The sequence below is a fragment of the Pseudophryne corroboree genome, chromosome 6 (genome assembly GCF_028390025.1).
Source record: "Pseudophryne corroboree isolate aPseCor3 chromosome 6, aPseCor3.hap2, whole genome shotgun sequence".
Classification (NCBI taxonomy): Eukaryota; Metazoa; Chordata; class Amphibia; order Anura; family Myobatrachidae; genus Pseudophryne; species Pseudophryne corroboree.
In genome coordinates, this window is record NC_086449.1 from 86,993,693 (window position 1) to 87,011,488 (window position 17,796).

Sequence of the window (17,796 nt, forward strand, 5' to 3'; positions counted from 1 at the left end):
GGCGGGGGTCCTATATTTAGTGCCTAGGCACTTTTAATACACATTTTTGCCAGTTTACATTTTCAGTGTTCTTGCTGCTCAGGGCGCCCCCCCCTGCGCCCTGCACCCTGTCAGTGCCGCTGTATGTGTGGGAGCATGGCGCGCAGCGCGACCGCTGCGGCAGCTCAACACTGAAGTCTTCTGCCGTCACTGAAGTCTTCTGATCTTCTCATACTCACCCGGCTTCTGTCTACTGGCTCTGTGAGGGGGGTGACGGCGCGGCTCCGGGAACAAGCAGCTAGGCGTACCAAGTGATCGAACCCTCTGGAGCTAATGGTGTCCAGTAGCCTAAGAAGCAGAGCCCTTGAACTGCCCTTGAACGCAGAAGAAGTAGGTCTGCTTCTCTCCCCTCAGTCCCATGAAGCAGAGAGCCTGTTGCCAGCAGGTCTCCCTGAAAATAATAAACCTAACATAAAGTCTTTTCAGAGAAACTCAGTAGAGCTCCCCTGTGTGTGACCAGTCTCACTGGGCACAGAATCTAAACTGGAGTCTGGAGGAGGGGCATAGAGGGAGGAGCCAGTTCACACCCAATCAAAGTCTTAAAGTGTGCCTATGTCTCCTGCGGATCCTGTCTATACCCCATGGTTCTTGAAGCATCCCCAGCATCCTCTAGGACGTATGAGAAATATATATATTTTTTTCTTTTTTCATATATAAAAAAAAAGTCGGGGTGATGTACTTGACCCCAAGGAGTTTAGCAAGTACAAAAGGCCGCACCAAATAAAGTAAGGTCTACTACAGCATATTTACACTTCTTAAGGTTGCCTCCCCTATTATGGTGGTGACAGTAGCTGGGAGCTCCTTGTCGGACTGCCACACTCAACTGACACATGCCACCACCATAATTATCTGCCAGGGTCTCTGACAGTACTTTACCAAAGCAATAAAATGAGTTAGAAGAAGACCTTTTCAATGAGCAGAATCAATAAGGAACTTAATGCAATTTCCATGCTGGCACAGTTACTGACCATAATTTGAATATACCTCTAACACTTCCACACCATGAATCAGGACAGGTGATTTAGCTCTATAACAATGGTTGTGCGGTTTATCTAATTGGGGTGTGTCCCCATCACAGTGGCGGTATGACCACACCCACTGGTGCATGAAACCTTGGGCTGGTTCTTCCCTAACCAGTTCATTCCTATGAAAATCATCAATGAACGGGAGTTACCCACTTACTTTACACCCCAGGACAATTCTGTAAGACTTGGAAAGGCAGAATATAGCCCTTATTTTGGGACGGTCCCAACTGAATCAGGACAGTTGTTAGGTATGATATAATGTGATTGTTTGCATTTTAAATAAGTACTAACAGCCCTATTCAATAGCTATTAACTTTCAAAAAAACACTAAATCTAAAAAGGTATAGGACAGGATCTGAACACTGCATTCAATATAAGGAAAGAGAGGAACTGTACATTTCATTTTCATCATTTTTCGATGAAAGGGACATTCCCAAGGGCAAATCATTAAAACCTGGACGTGTCCCTGGGGATTAGGGACTGTTGGCGACAGTGCAACTAGCCCGGAGGCCAGCACCCCTTCTAAGTGTAGATGGCTGAATACTCATCAGTCGGCCAAAAAGAGAGGATGTCTTACAATCATATTCTCCAGTGCATGCTTCGCCAGCCAGCAATTGAGGAATACAGGGATGTACAGACTTCTCAGTGGGGGCCAAAATACCTGAAATACAGAGAGGACAGATGTCAGACAGAGAAGACAGTCAGGAACTGGTTAAGAATGGTGATAGCTTCACTAGTGGTTCCAGAACAGTGGTAACAGAAGTATCGTTGTTGTTTTAATTAAGTATACCGTATATATATATATATATATATATAAATATTTTTTTTAACCTTTTTATTTTCTTTCATTTGTATATATGTGTCTACTTATTTTTTTCCAGTGGAGCCGAGAGTGCCTCTGCACATGAGCAAACCAGCTAGGCAGCTCATGCATTTGGGCATCCCCAGGGACTGGCCCAGTGAAGTGCCCAGATAATGGTTACATTCCGGGCCATTATTGCAATATTATATTGAGAAAATGATGTGATTAGTGATGTCTTTTTTTTTTTTTTTTGCAGTAGGCACTGATAGAAACTAATCCTTATTGCCACAATCAGGGGTGCAATCATACATAGACCCCTGAGTATCTATTTGTGACATATTTACTAAGTCTTGGATGGAGATAAAGTGGACGGATATAAAGTACCAGCCAATCAGCTCCTAACTGACATTTTGCAAAACCAGCCTGTGACATGGCAGTTAGGAGCTGATTGGCTGGTACTTTCGGGGTCATTCAGACCTGGTCGCACGCCCGGCTGTTTTTTGCACTGCTGCGACCAGGTAATCGCTGCCTACAGAGGAGGGGGTTAGGGCTGTGCAGGGCTGCAATCACTTGTGCAGAGAGCTGCACAAACAAAAAGTGTTTGCAGTCTCTGCACAGCTCAGGACTTACTCACCCGCTGCGATGATCCGGCTTGGAGCTGATGTCAGGAACCCTCCTCTTCAACGGCTGGGCACGCCTGCATTTTTCCGTACACGCCTCGAAAACGGTGAGTTGCCGCACAGGACCGCCTTCTGCCTGTCAATCTTGTTGCGTTCGCTGCTGCAAACAGCTTCTTCGTTAGGTCCATCGCTCCGTGGCAGAGGCCGTCGACGGTGATCAACGCGCCTGCGCATTGCCGCAGTTCAGACCTGTTCGCACGGCTGTGAGAAATTGCTGCGTGCGAACGGGTCTGAATGACCCCCTTAACTCCAGCGTCTTTATCTCCATCCAAGGCTTAGTAAATAGACCCCTAAATCTCCACCGAAGGCTTAGTAAATAAACCCTTTAGTGCAAATAAGCCATGAGCGAGAGAGAGAGAGAGAGAGAGAGAGAGAGCGCGAGCGAGAGAAAGAACATTAAAATCTATATATTCAAAAACACTTGTACATGTGCAAACACATAAAGGTGATGGTGCAGAGCTGGAGGTAAATCAGTCTCCACGTCCACCTACAGGCCATGCTGAGTAATACACAAGTCAGTCGCATCTCTACTGGTCCGAATGTGTGTTGACAGAATTGTGCGTAATGCAGCCTTGTACAAAGACAAATGTTTGGCAGTGTTTGGGGTGACAGTTGGTGGCTCCCCTAGTTGAATGTTAGACTGTGCTGCAGCCCCACCTCTGGAGACACCACTGGTGATGATGACGAAGTAACCAATGGCATGGAAATGGGTGATGTGGTTGCATACATGCGTACAACTCACCATACTGTTCGCCAAAAGTCCGCATTTACCCTGTGCATGTAATGTGGGTATAATTATGGCTGACACGCAGTAAACGTTTACATCGACCCCAAAGTGTGTCAGTGCCTCAGGGGTCTATTCATGAAGCAGTGAAAAAAAGTGGAGACGAGAGCCAGTGGAGAAGTTGCCCATGGCAACCAATCAGTGTTGAGGTAACATTTATAAAGTGCATTCTATAAAATTATACAGAGCAGCTGATTGGTTGCCATGGGCAACTACTCCACTGGCTCACTTCTCCACACTTTTCACTGCTTCATGAATAGACCCCTATGTGAGGTCACTGGTTTGTACATATTGATAAGTTGTATGTTCATAACAAATGACTCAGCCCTCAAGATGGCAGCCTGTGCACTTTCATTCAGAATGGCATAGATCTCTCTTAGAGACAAGAGGGGAGAAGTATCAAGCCTTGGAGAGAAATAAAGGGACATATGTACTAAGCTGTGGAAAAAGATAAAGTGGAGAGAGATAAAGTACCAGCCAATCAGCTTCTAACTGCCATGTTACAGGCTATGTTTGAAAAATGACAGTTAGGAGCTGATTGGCTGGTACTTTATCTCCCCCAGACCCCTAAGTACCAACTGATCAGCTCCTAACTGTCATTTTTCAAACCCAGCCTGTAACAAGGCAGAAGCTGATTGTTTAGTACTTTTTCTCTCCGCACTTTGATAAAACTCCCCCAAAGCTTAAGCAACGCAGTAGAGCAGCTGTCGTATCTACAATAAAAAGCGTAGCAGCTTGGTCAGAGTTCTTCAGTGTATTTCATGTTTACATTCCACCTACCAAAGCCCTAATAACAGCAGCATCAATCTTATTACATAGCACCTGGCGGGTAAAGTGATGGGAGCCTTATAGGAGGGAAGGCCGTGTACTCATCAGCTTGGCTGAAAAGTGACATCTGTGGGATGTGAGCGGCAGCGGTGCCCAATCTCAGCATCATTCCACACACCCAGAGTGGGCAGCAAGAGAATGGGGGTAATTACAATAGCCAACAGCTGCTATGTAAGAAGAAAGAATAAGAGGGCGAAGAGAAGGCGAGAACAAGAAGAGAAGAGAATGAAAATAAAAAAGACAAATAGAATAAAATAACAGGCACCACGATGCTGTGTGCTTTACTTAACCCTTTATTTTCCAAGATTTCTGCTTTAAAGAGGTAGAGAAACTCTAAAGAGCGTGTAGGGTCTATTCTGATGCAGGTGAAAGAACTTCCTCTCCTGACCTGGGGGGGGGGGGGCGGGGGGGATTCAGACCTGATCGCTAGGCTGCAAACTTTGCTCTCCTGTGTTCGGATAGTCGCCGCCTCCAAGGGGAGTGTAAATTCGCTGTGCAAGTGTGCGATCCTATGTGTACGCGTTACGAGTGGAACGTCCGTGGACGCTGCATCAGATCACCATTGCGCCCGTTGATTGAGATGGTTGCAGGTTTAGCCAGGCTGTGTAAGCTGAGGCTTACTCAGCCTGGTCGGTTCCTGGCAGTTTGCAAGGCCAGTAAATATGCATGCAGCCACGCCGGCTCTGGCCTTGTCCGTCCCAGAAAACAGGGGCGACGTGTCCCCGTTTCTCCTAACAGTGGCCAGGAACACCCCCTCTATGGCTCACAAATACCGTGGAGATGTGCACTAACCATCGGGCTAGAGTACATCTCTGAATCAGGCCCTGAGCACTTACGGCTATTCACCCATTCGATGTTTGTAGTCAGCAGCAAATGTACGAACTCTGTAACCGAGAGAAGATGCACTGGAGAGTCTATGGGGGTGATTCCGAGTTGTTCGCTCGCTAGCAGATTTTAGCCGCATTGCACACGCTAGACCGCCGCCCTCTGGGAGTGTATCTTAGCTTAGCAGAATAGCGAACGAAAGATTAGCAGAATTGTGAATAGAAATTTCTTAGCAGTTTCTGAGTAGCTCGAGACTTACTCCTACACTGCGATCAGCTCAGCCCGTTTCGTTCCTGGTTTGACGTCACAAACACGCCCTGCGTTCGGCCAGCCACTCCCCCGTTTCTCCAGACACTCCCGCATTTTATCCTGGCACGCCTGCGTTTTTCCGCACACTCCCAGAAAACGGTCAGTTTCCGCCCAGAAACACCCACTTCCTGTCAATCACACTCCGATCACTTCAACAATGAAAATTCTTTGTTCGTGAGTAAATCTACTAAGTTTTGAGCAAAAATACTTAGCGCATGCGCACTGCGTACCATGCGTATGCGCATTTTCGCCTTAATCGCTCCGTTGCGAAAATCGGCAACGAGCGAACAACTCGGAATGACCCCCTATGTACAAAAGGGTCTATGTACTAAGCCTTGGAGGGAGATTAAGTGGACGGAGATAAAGTACAAACCAACCAGCTCCAGCTTAGTACATAAGGCCTAATTCACCATGGATCATAGATGTGTGAAAAATCACACATCTACGATCCATTACACTGACATGAGTGGGAACGCCAAGCACAGGGCAAGTCCGCCTCTCATGCCGGGCCCTGCCCCCCTGCAAACATGCGAAAACATAGCACAGCGGCAATGCTTTCAAATGTTTAGGGTAGCCCTCTGCCTATGCATCCTGGCTTTTAAGGTAGGCGGCTACCCGCCACCTTTTGACTCGCAGTGGCTGCGTGTGTCGTCATGCAGCAGCCGACGCGTCCCGTCCCGCAAACGGTCCGTACGCACAGCAACACCCCCTAAACGCAGAGTCGACGCCCCCTCCCGCCCCACGAACGCCTCTGCAGTGCGGCTGCTGCACGTGCGCACACTTCACAGGGCTTCAGCCAGCGAATGCTGCCGCAGCAACGTTCCATGCTAAATTAGGCCCATAGAACCCTGAGTATTCTAATCTCTATAAGTAAGTATTACACACGTATTCCTATACAACTATCTCTTCTATGCTTGAATGGGAAAGAGCCTAACATTACGGCATCCCTGCAGCTTAACAGGGGTGTGCAAGAAGCTCCTGTCATTGTTGGTTTATGGGTCACCAGTTCTCTAGTTAGGCCCCGTAGGGAGGGGCGGATAGGTCAGACGAGAAATGAGAATGAAAAGGGAGAAGAGGGAGATATATACTCACAGTGACAAAGAACGGCAGTGTATTGAACATCTCCAGAATAAAAGGAAATCTGAGGAGCTGCTCCCAAATGTTTCCCTAAAATAAATAACAGCAACTGGTTAATTCATAAAACTGTATATGACCTAGTTGGAAGCAAATGTTTATGTTTCTTTTTCTTTTTTTAGGCATGGGCTCACCCACTGGGGTAATGTTTGAAAATGGGTGCTAATTTAAAAGGTGCTGTAACCCATAGTAACCATACACCTGCTCTAATTTTGTGAATCACACATGAAGAACAACAGAATCTGCTCAGTTGCTGTGTTACCAGTTTCTATAGATGTCCCTTTAGAGGCTGTAAAAGGAATATTGTTGAAGGAAATGTAATGAAATAACACACTGTGCCGGGAGCTAGCATAGTGCGGCCTGATAGCCCGACACGGAAAGCATGTCAGGCTTCCTAGTGATGTGCACCGGAAATTTTTCGGGTTTTGTGTTTTGGTTTTGGATTCGGTTCCGCGGCCGCGTTTTGGATTCGGACGCGTTTTGGCAAAACCTCCCTGAAAATTTTTTGTCGAATTCGGGTGTGTTTTGGATTCGGGTGTTTTTTTTACAAAAAAACCTCAAAAACAGCTTAAATCATAGAATATGGGGGTCATTTTGATCCCATAGTATTATTAACCTCAATAACCATAATTTCCACTCATTTTCAGTCTATTCTGAATACCTCACACCTCACAATATTATTTTTAGTCCTAAAATTTGCACCGAGGTCGCTGGATGACTAAGCTAAGCGACCCAAGTGGCCGACACAAACACCTGGCCCATCTGGGAGTGGCACTGCAGTGTCAGACAGGATGGCACTTCTAAAAAATAGTCCCCAAACAGCACATGACGCAAAGAAAAAAAAGAGGCGCACCAAGGTCGCTGGATGGCTAAGCTAAGCGACACAAGTGGCCGACACAAACACCTGGCCCATCTAGGAGTGGCACTGCAGTGTCAGGCAGGATGGCACTTCAAAAAAAAAGTCCCCAAACAGCACATGATGCAAAGAAAAAAAGAGGCGCAATGAGGTAGCTGTGTGACTAAGCTAAGCGACCCAAGTGGCCGACACAAACACCTGGCCCATCTAGGAGTGGCACTGCAGTTTCAGACAGGATGGCACTTCAAAAAAATAGTCCCCAAACAGCACATGATGCAAAGAAAAAAACAGGTGCACCAAGGTCGCTGGATGGCTAAGCTAAGCGACACAGGTGGCCGACACAAACACCTGGCCCATCTAGGAGTGGCACTGCAGTGTCAGGCAGGATGGCACTTCAAAAAAATAGTCCCCAAACAGCACATGATGCAAAGAAAAAAAGAGGCGTAATGAGGTAGCTGTGTGACTAAGCTAAGCGACCCAAGTGGCCGACACAAACACCTGGCCCATCTAGGAGTGGCACTGCAGTTTTCTAGCGAGAGGATGAGTGCTTCCATCCTCATCTGAAGCTGAACCACTAGCCATGAACATAGGCCAGGGCCTCAGCCGTTCCTTGCCACTCCGTGTCGTAAATGGCATATTAGCAAGTTTACGCTTCTCCTCAGACGCTTTTAATTTTGATTTTTTGGTCATTTTACTGAACTTTTGTGTTTTGGATTTTACATGCTCTCTACTATGACATTGGGCATCGGCCTTGGCAGATGACGTTGATGGCATTTCATCGTCTCGGCCATGACTAGTGGCAGCAGCTTCAGCACGAGGTGGAAGTGGATCTTGATCTTTCCCTATTTTACCCTCCACATTTTTGTTCTCCATTTTTTAATGTGTGGAATTATATGCCAGTATCACTATCAATAGCAATGGCCTACTACTATATATACTGCGCACAACTGAAATGCACCACAGGTATGGATGGATAGCATACTTGACGACACAGAGGTAGGTAGAGCAGTGGCCTACTGTACCGTACTGCTATATATTATATACTGGTGGTCAGCAAACTGTACAAAACTGAAATGCACCACAGGTATGGATGGATAGTATACTTGACGACACAGAGGTAGGTAGAGCAGTGGCCTACTGTACCGTAATGCTATATATTATATACTGGTGGTCAGCAAACTGTGCAAAACTTAAATGCACCACAGGTATGGATGGATAGTATACTTGACGACACAGAGGTAGGTAGAGCAGTGGCCTACTGTACCGTACTGCTATATATTATATACTGGTGGTCAGCAAACTGTGCAAAACTGAAATGCACCACAGGTATGGATGGATAGTATACTTGACGACACAGAGGTAGGTAGAGCAGTGGCCTTCTGTACCGTACTCCTATCTATTATATACTGGTGGTCAGCAAAATTATGCACTGTACTCCTACTATATACTACAATGCAGCACAGATATTGAGCGTTTTTCAGGCAGAGAACGTATAATACTGGTGGTCACTGGTCAGCAAAACTCTCCACTGTACTCCTCCTATATAATATGCTGGTGGTCCCCAGTACCCACAATAAAGCAGTGTGAGCAAAGATATATGCAGCACACTGAGCACAGATATGGAGCGTTTTTCAGGCAGACAACGTATAATACTGGTGGTCACTGGTCAGCAAAACTCTGCACTGTACTCCTCCTATATAATATACTGGTGGTCCCCAGTACCCACAATAAAGCAGTGTGAGCACAGATATATGCAGCACACTGAGCACAGATATGGAGCGTTTTTCAGGCAGACAACGTATACTGGTGGTCACTGGTCAGCAAAACTCTGCACTGTACTCCTCCTATATAATATACTGGTGGTCCCCAGTACCCACAATAAAGCAGTGTGAGCACAGATATATGCAGCACACTGAGCACAGATATTGAGCGTTTTTCAGGCAGACAACGTATACTGGTGGTCACTGGTCAGCAAAACTCTTCACTGTACTCCTCCTATATAATACTGCTGGTCCCTAGTCCCCACAATAAAGCAGTGTGAGCACAGATATATGCAGCACACTGAGCACAGATATGGAGCGTTTTTCAGGCAGACAACGTATAATACTGGTAGTCACTGGTCAGCAAAACTCTGCACTGTACTCCTCCTATATAATATGCTAGTGGTCCCCAGTACCCACAATAAAGCAGTGTGAGCACAGATATATGCAGCACACTGAGCACAGCTATGGAGCGTTTTTCAGGCAGACAACGTATAATACTGGTGGTCACTGGTCAGCAAAACTCTGCACTGTACTCCTCCTATATAATACTGCTGGTCCCCAGTACCCACAATAAAGCAGTGTGAGCACAGATATATGCAGCACACTGAGCACAGATATGGAGCGTTTTTCAGGCAGACAACGTATACTGGTGGTCACTGGTCAGCAAAACTCTGCACTGTACTCCTCCTATATAATATACTGGTGGTCCCCAGTACCCACAATAAAGCAGTGTGAGCACAGATATATGCAGCACACTGAGCACAGATATGGAGCGTTTTTCAGGCAGACAACGTATACTGGTGGTCACTGGTCAGCAAAACTCTTCACTGTACTCCTCCTATATAATACTGCTGGTCCCCAGTCCCCACAATAAAGCAGTGTGAGCACAGATATATGCAGCACACTGAGCACAGATATGGAGCGTTTTTCAGGCAGACAACGTATAATACTGGTGGTCACTGGTCAGCAAAACTCTGCACTGTACTCCTCCTATATAATATACTGGTGGTCCCCAGTACCCACAATAAAGCAGTGTGAGCACAGATATATGCAGCACACTGAGCACAGATGTGGAGCGTTTTCCAGGCAGACAACGTATAATACTGGTGGTCACTGGTCAGCAAAACTCTGCACTGTACTCCTCCTATAATACTGCTAGTACCCAGAATAAAGATATGCAGCCCCCTGAAACAAAGTGAGAGGACCCCAGCCACGTCCTCTCACTATCATTTCCAATGCACGAGTGAAAAATGGCGGCGACGCGCAGCTCCTTATATAGAATCGGAATCTCGCGAAAATCCGACAGCGGGATGATGACGTTCGGGCGCGCTCGGGTTAACCGAGCCATACGGGAGAATCCGAGTATGTCTCGGACCCGTGTAAAATGGGTGAAGTTCGGGGGGGTTCGGTTTCCGAGGAACCGAACCCGCTCATCTCTACTCTATATATCACAGCGCTCCGGGAGTGCAGGCTGAGGGAACCCTGCCCAGGAAAACATAAGGGGCTGAATCAGATGTGGATTGAGGTGCTATCACTGCTGCTTTCAGAGAAAGCACACATCTGATTCAGGCCCATTATGTTGGGAGCAGCAGTGATAGCGCTGTATGGTGAGGCAGCAGGAGGCACCTATTACAAGCAGATGCCTCCTGCTGCAGTCGTGATCCCAACTACATCCTAGGACGTAGGATTGGTTCACTGACTCACCATTGGTCAATTTGCAGCAGCCATGGTGCCGCGCAAGTCAAGTGTCACAGAGGCCAGTAAATCTCTGTCCAACGACTGAGAGCCCCAGCCTCTTGACTCCCCCTTAATGGTGGTGGCACACTTCCGGTTTGGGAAGCAGAGGGCGTAGCCGCCCCTTACCCACCCCCTAGATGGTAGCAGACTGTCAATCACTGACAGTCTGCTGCCGTCCTGCGTCCTGTGTTGCACATGCTGCCGTCCTGAGCCCCGTCTGCACATGCGCTCAACAAGTCCTGCTCATGCGCAAAGTACTGATAATCGGAACACTGCGGCACAGAGTGCAGCTCCAGCCACATCTGTATTAGCCCCAAACAGCGCACAGGGTTGGATGTATCAAACCTTCTAAAGACAAGAGGGGGGTGTTGCCCCTGGCAACCAATAAGCTTACAGCTATACTTTATCTAGTACATGCTATAAAACGATACCTTGCTTCTGACTGGTTTCTATGGGCAACAGCTCCACATGTCTATTTAGAAGGTTGGATACATCTCTCCCTTAATAATATACGTTGTACTGAGAGAGCTGTGGTGCACAAGGTTCTACCTAGTAAAGCAAACAGATAACATCAGGGGACATTGGGGCAGATGTAATAAGCCTGGAGAAGGGATAAAGCAGTGATAAGCGCAAGGTGATAACGCACCAGCCAATCAGCTCCTAACTGTTAATTTACATATTGGAGCCGATTGGCTGGTGCGTAATCACCTGGCACTTTTCACCGCTTTATCACTTCTTTATGCCGTCTCCAGGCTTAGAGATGCCCACTTATGTCATGAGTGTACACAGTGTGGCAGTTATGAGAGGCCTAGTCATTTATGGAAACAGTAAAGACCTGATAGTACCAAACAATTACAGCAGTAAATATTATGGGCACCCCGGCTACCAGGCTCCACTGATATGTTATTTACTTACTGCAGATCAATAGTAATAAAAATAGATTGAACGCTTAAACCTGGAAATAACCTATTTCTCAATGTCACGCTGATTTCTACCTTCATTTAAAAGACTGCATCCTAATAATATTGCATATAGCCCTCAGGCGATGTTCACCCAAAATGAAAACACAACAGTCGCATCCTCTAATTGATAACATTATGCTTTACAAATCATCGTTACTGATTTTCTCCACTGTCTAATGTTTACAAAAACCATGTAATTGGCTTACTTGCTGCATTAAAGGCATTACCAGGCTTGTTTGATATGTTTTACATGCAGCGATTAACCCATCAGCATGCTGGAACATAGTAATGTACAGATTTAGGTGTACATGGTCTGATTCTGAGTTACATGTAATGCAGTCGCAGTTGTGGAAGCCTCCGGATCTGATGTCCTATGCGGCCGGTATTCTGAGCAGGACGCATCTGAGTGATAGCAACGCCCTTGGCCCACCCGACTGTGAGACCATTTGCCATCACTGGCAGCGACACTTACTGTTGCCATGCTTGGTGCAGAAGCCATGGGTGAAGGTGACGTGCACACTCTATAAGCGCAACTCTGATTAAGTTGCAGATCTGAGTACATGCCCACAGGGCGCTTCTCTTACGTGCCTGTAACACCCATTCCCCCGTCTATGACGGGTGTGGTATGGGGCGGCCGGCCTCCCGGCGACCAGCATACCGGCGCCGGAAGCCTGACCGCTGGCATACCGACAGCGTAGCGAGCGCAAATGAGCCCCTTGTGGGCTTGCTGCGGGCACGGAGGCGCGCTATGCGCACCACGCTATTTATTCTCCCTCCAGGGGGGTCATGGACCCCCACGATGGAGAAAAACTGTCGGTATGCCGGCTGTCGGGATTCCGGCGCCGGTATACTGTGCGCCGGGATCCCGACAGTCGGCAACCTGAAGTCCACCCGTCTGTGACAAGTGACTGCAATGCGCATGACTCAGAATTGCTCATAACGGCTCTAAATTGTGAATGTCGAGGCACAATCAGTTTAATAAAAATTCTGAGATGTGGCGGTAAATAAGATTTTACTCACCGGTAAATCTATTTCTCGTAGTCCGTAGTGGATGCTGGGGACTCCGTAAGGACCATGGGGATTAGCGGCTCCGCAGGAGACTGGGCACAACTAAAGAAAGCTTTAGGACTACCTGCTGTGCACTGGCTCCTCCCACTAAGACCCTCCTCCAGACCTCAGTTAGGATACTGTGCCCGGAAGAGCTGACACAAATAGGAAGGATTTTGAATCCCGGGTAAGACTCATACCAGCCACACCAATCACACCGTATAACTCGTGATACAATACCCAGTTAACAGTATGATAACAACTGAGCCTCTCAACCGATGGCTCAACAATAACCCTTTAGTTAGGCAATAACTATATACAAGTATTGCAGACAATCCGCACTTGGGATGGGCGCCCAGCATCCACTACGGACTACGAGAAATAGATTTACCGGTGAGTAAAATCTTATTTTCTCTAACGTCCTAAGTGGATGCTGGGGACTCTGTAAGGACCATGGGGATTATACCAAAGCTCCCAAACGGGCGGGAGAGTGCGGATGACTCTGCAGCACCGAATGAGCAAACTCTAGGTCCTCCTCAGCCAGGGTATCAAACTTGTAGACTCTTGCAAGAGTGTTTGACCCCGACCAAGTAACAGCTCGGCAAATTTGTAAAGCCGAGACCCCTCGGGCAGCCGCCCAAGAAGAGCCCACTTTCCTCGTGGAATGGGCTTTTACAGATTTAGGGTGCGGCAGTCCAGCCGCAGAATGTGCAAGTTGAATCGTGCTACAGATCCAGCGAGCAATAGTCTGCTTAGAAGCAGGAGCACCCAGCTTGTTGGGTGCACACAGGATAAATACCGTGTCAGTCTTTCTGACTCCAGCCCTCCTGGAAACATATATTTTTCAGGGCCCTGACTACGTCCAGAAAACTTGGAATCCTCCAAGTCCCAAGTAGCCGCAGGCACCACAATAGGTTGGTTCACATGAAAAACTGATACCACCTTAGGAAGGAATTGGGAACGAGTCCTCAATTCCGCCTTATCCATATAAAATACAGATAAGGGCTTTTGCATGACAAAACCGCCAATTCTGATACACGCCTGGCCGACGCCACGGCCCACAGCATGACCACTTTCCACGTGAGGTATTGTAGCTCCACGGATTTAAGTGGCTCAACCCAATGCGACTTCAGGAAATCCAACACCACGTTGAGATCCCACGGTGCCACTGGAGGCACAAACGGGGGCTGACTATGCAGCACTCCCTTAACAAAAGTCCGAACTTCAGGCAGTGAAGCCAGTTCTATTTTTGGGAGAAAATCGATAGAGACGAAATCTGGACCTTCATGGAACCCAATTTTAGGCCCATAGTCACCTCTGACTGTAGGAAGTGCAGAAATCGACCTAGCTGACATTTCTCCTTTGGGGCCTTCCTGGCCTCACAGCACGCAACATATTTCCACCATATGCGGTGATAATGGTTTGCGTTCACTTCTTTCCTAGCTTTAAATAGCGTAGGGATAACTTCCTCCGGAATGCCCTTTTCCTTCAGGATCCGGCGTTCAACCGCCATGCCGTCAAACGCAGCCGCGGTACGTCTTGGAACAGACAGGCCCCCTGCTGCAGCAGGTCCTGTCTGAGCGGCAGAGGCCATGGGTCCTCTGAGATCATTTCTTGGAGTTCCGGTTACCAAGCTCTTCTTGGCCAACCCGGAACAATGAGTATAGTTCTTACTCCTCTCCTTCTTATTATTCTCATTACCCTGGGTAAGAGAGGCAGAGAAGGGAACATATACACCGACTGGTACACCCACGGTGTTACCAGAGCGTCCACAGCTATCGCCTGAGGGTTCCTTGACCTGGCGCAATATCTTTGTAGCTTTTTGTTGAGGCAGGACGCCATCATGTCCACCTGTGGCCTTTCCCAACGGTGTACAATCATTTGGAAAACTTCTGGATGAAGACCCCACTCTCCCGGGTGGAGGTCGTGTCTTCTGAGAAAGTCTGCTTCTCAGTTGTCCACTCCGGGAATGAACACTGCTGACAGTGCTAACACATGATTTTCCGCCCATCAGAGAATCCTTGTGGCTTCTGCCATCGCCATCCTGCTTCTTGTGCCGCCCTGTCGGTTTACATGAGCGACCGCCGTGATGTTGTCTGACTGGATCAGCACCGGCCGGTGTTTAAGCAGGGGTCTAGCCTGACTTAGGGCATTGTAAATGGCCCTTAGTTCCAGAATATTTATGTGTAGCGAAGTCTCCTGGCTTTTCCATAGCCTTGGAAGTTTCTTCCCTGTGTGACTGCCCCCCAGCCTCGAAGGCTGGCATCCGTGGTCACCAGGACCCAGTCCTGTATGCCGAATCTGCGGCCCCCTAGAAGATGAGCACTCTGCAGCCACCACAACAGCGACACCCTGGCCCTTGGAGACAGGGTTATCCGCCGATGCATTTGAAGATGCGACCCGGACCACTTGTCCAACAGATCCCACTGGAAAATCCTTGCATGGGACCTGGCGAATGGAATTTCTTCGTAAGAAGCTACCATCCTTCCCAGGGCTCGCGTGCATTGATGCACCGACACCTGTATACGTATTAGGAGGTCTCTGTCTAGAGACGACAACTCCTTGGACTTCTCCTCCGGGAGAAACCCTTTTTATCCTGTTCTGTGTCCAGAACCATACCCAGGAACAGTAGACGCGTCGTAGGAACCAGCTGCGACTTTGGAATATTCAGAATCCAGCCGTGCTGTTGTAGCACTTCCCGAGATAGTGCTACTCCGCTGAACAACTGCTCCCTGGACCTCGCCTTTATAAGGAGATCGTCCAAGTACAGGATAATTATTTCGGCCATTACCTTGGTAAATACCTCTGTGCCGGGGACCGACCAACGGCAACGTCTGGAATTGGTAATGACAATCCTGTACCACAATTTTGAGGTACTCCTGGTGAAGAGGGTAAATAGGGACATGCAGGTAAGCATCCTTGATGTCCAGTGATACCATGAAATTCTCCAGGCTTGCAATAAACGCCCTGAGCGATTCCATTTTGAACTTGAACCTTCGTATATAAGTGTTCAAGGCTTTAAATTTTAGAATGGGTCTCACCGAACCGTCTGGTTTCGGTACCACAACATTTTGGAATAGTAACCCCGGCCTTGTTGAAGGAGGGGTACCTTGATTTCACCTGCTGGAAGTACAGCTTGTGAATTGCCGCCAGTACTACCTTTCTCCGAGGGCAGCAGGCAAGGCTGATGTGAGGTAACGGCGAGGGGGAGTCGCCTCGAACTCCAGCCTGTATCCCTGTGATACTATTTTCAGAACCTAGGGATCCACCAGTGGGCAAGCCCACTGGTCCCTGAAGTTCCCGAGACGCGCCCCTACCGCACCTGTCTCCACCTGTGGAGCCCCAACGTCATGCGGTGGACTCAGAGGAAGCGCCTTTGACCCGCTTGCTTTTCTGAAGCCGAAAGGACTGTACCTGAAAATACAGTGCTTTCTTAGGCTGTGAGGAAACCTGAGGTAAAAAAATTTCTTCCCAGCTGTTGCTGTGGATACGAGGTCCCAGAGACCATCCCCAAACAATTCCTCACCCTTATAAGGCAGAATCTCCATGTTCCTTTTATAGGCAGCATCACCTGTCCACTGCCGGGTTTCTAATACCCTCCTGGCAGAATGGACATTGCATTAATTCTGGATGCCAGTCGGCAAATATCCCTCTGTGCATCCTTTATATCTAAGACGACGTCTTTAATATGCTCTATGTTAGCAAACTATTATCCCTGTCTTAGAGTATTAATATTATCTGACTGGGTATCAGACCACGCTGCAGCAGCACTATTTATGCTGAAGCAATTGCAGGTCTCAGTAAATAACCTGAGTGTGTATATACAGACTTCAGGATAGCCTCCTGCTTTTTATCAGCAGGCTCCTTCAAGGTGGCCGTATCCTAAGACGGCAGTGCCACCTTTTTTGACAAACGTGTGAGCGCCTTATCCACCCTAAGGGATATCTCCCAACGTGACCTATCCTCTGGCGGGAAAGGGTACGCCATCAGTAACTTTTTAGAAATTACCAGTTTCTTATCGGGGGGAACCCATGCTACTTTACACACTTCATTCATTCCTCTGATGGGGGAACAAAACACTGGCTGCTTTTTCTCCCCAAAAATAAAACCCCTTTTATGTGGTACTTGGGTTCATATCAGAAATGCGTAACACATTTTTCATTGCCGAGATCATGTAACGGATGTTCCTAGTGGATTGTGTATATGTCTCAACCCCGTCGACACTGGAGTCAGACTCCGTGTCGACATCTGTGTCTGCCATCTGAGGTAACGGGCGCTTTTTTGAGCCCCTGATGGCCTTTGAGACGCCTGGGCAGGCGCGGGCTGAGAAGCCGGCTGTCCCACATCTGTTTTACGTCATCCAGCCTTCTATGTAAGGAGTTGACATTGTCGGTTAATACATTCCACCTATCCATCCACTCTGGTGTCGGCCCCACAGGGGGCAACATCCCATTTATCGGCCTCTGCTCCACCTCCACGTAACCTTCCTCATCCCACATGTCGACACAGCCGTACCGACACACAGCACACACACAGGGAATGCTCTGACTGAGGACAGGACCCCACAAAGTCCTTTGGGGAGACAGACAGAGAGAGAGTATGCCAGCACACACCAGAGCGCTATATAATGCAGGGATTAACACTATAACTGAGTGATTTTTCCCCCAATAGCTGCTTGTATAAACAATATTGCGCCTAAATTTAGTGCCCCCCCCTCTCTTTTTAACCCTTTGAGCCTGAAAACTACAGGGGAGAGCCTGGGGAGCTGTCTTCCAGCTGCACTGTGAAGAGAAAATGGCGCCAGTGTGCTGAGGGAGATAGCTCCGCCCCTTTTTCGCGGACTTTTCTCCCGCTTTTTTATGGATTCTGGCAGGGGTATTTATCACATATATAGCCTCTGGGGCTACATATTGTGATATATTTGCCAGCCAAGGTGTTTTTATTGCTGCTCAGGGCGCCCCCCCCCAGCGCCCTGCACCCTCAGTGACCGGAGTGTGAAGTGTGT

At 48.0% G+C, this 17,796-nt stretch overlaps 1 protein-coding gene across 4 annotated transcripts in view; it reads right to left on the bottom strand.

Annotated features, from left to right (window-relative positions):
- Positions 1–17,796, bottom strand: part of LOC134936382 (potassium channel subfamily T member 2-like) — a 245,676-nt gene that overhangs the window by 132,829 nt on the left and 95,051 nt on the right. For all 4 annotated transcript variants that reach the window (XM_063931414.1, XM_063931413.1, XM_063931411.1 and 1 more), the window contains exons 7-8: positions 6,385–6,459; positions 1,642–1,725 (exon numbers count right to left, since the gene is read on the bottom strand). In XM_063931414.1, coding sequence (XP_063787484.1) covers positions 1,642–1,725; positions 6,385–6,459 — 159 coding nt within the window. The remainder of the gene's footprint in view (positions 1–1,641; positions 1,726–6,384; positions 6,460–17,796) is intronic.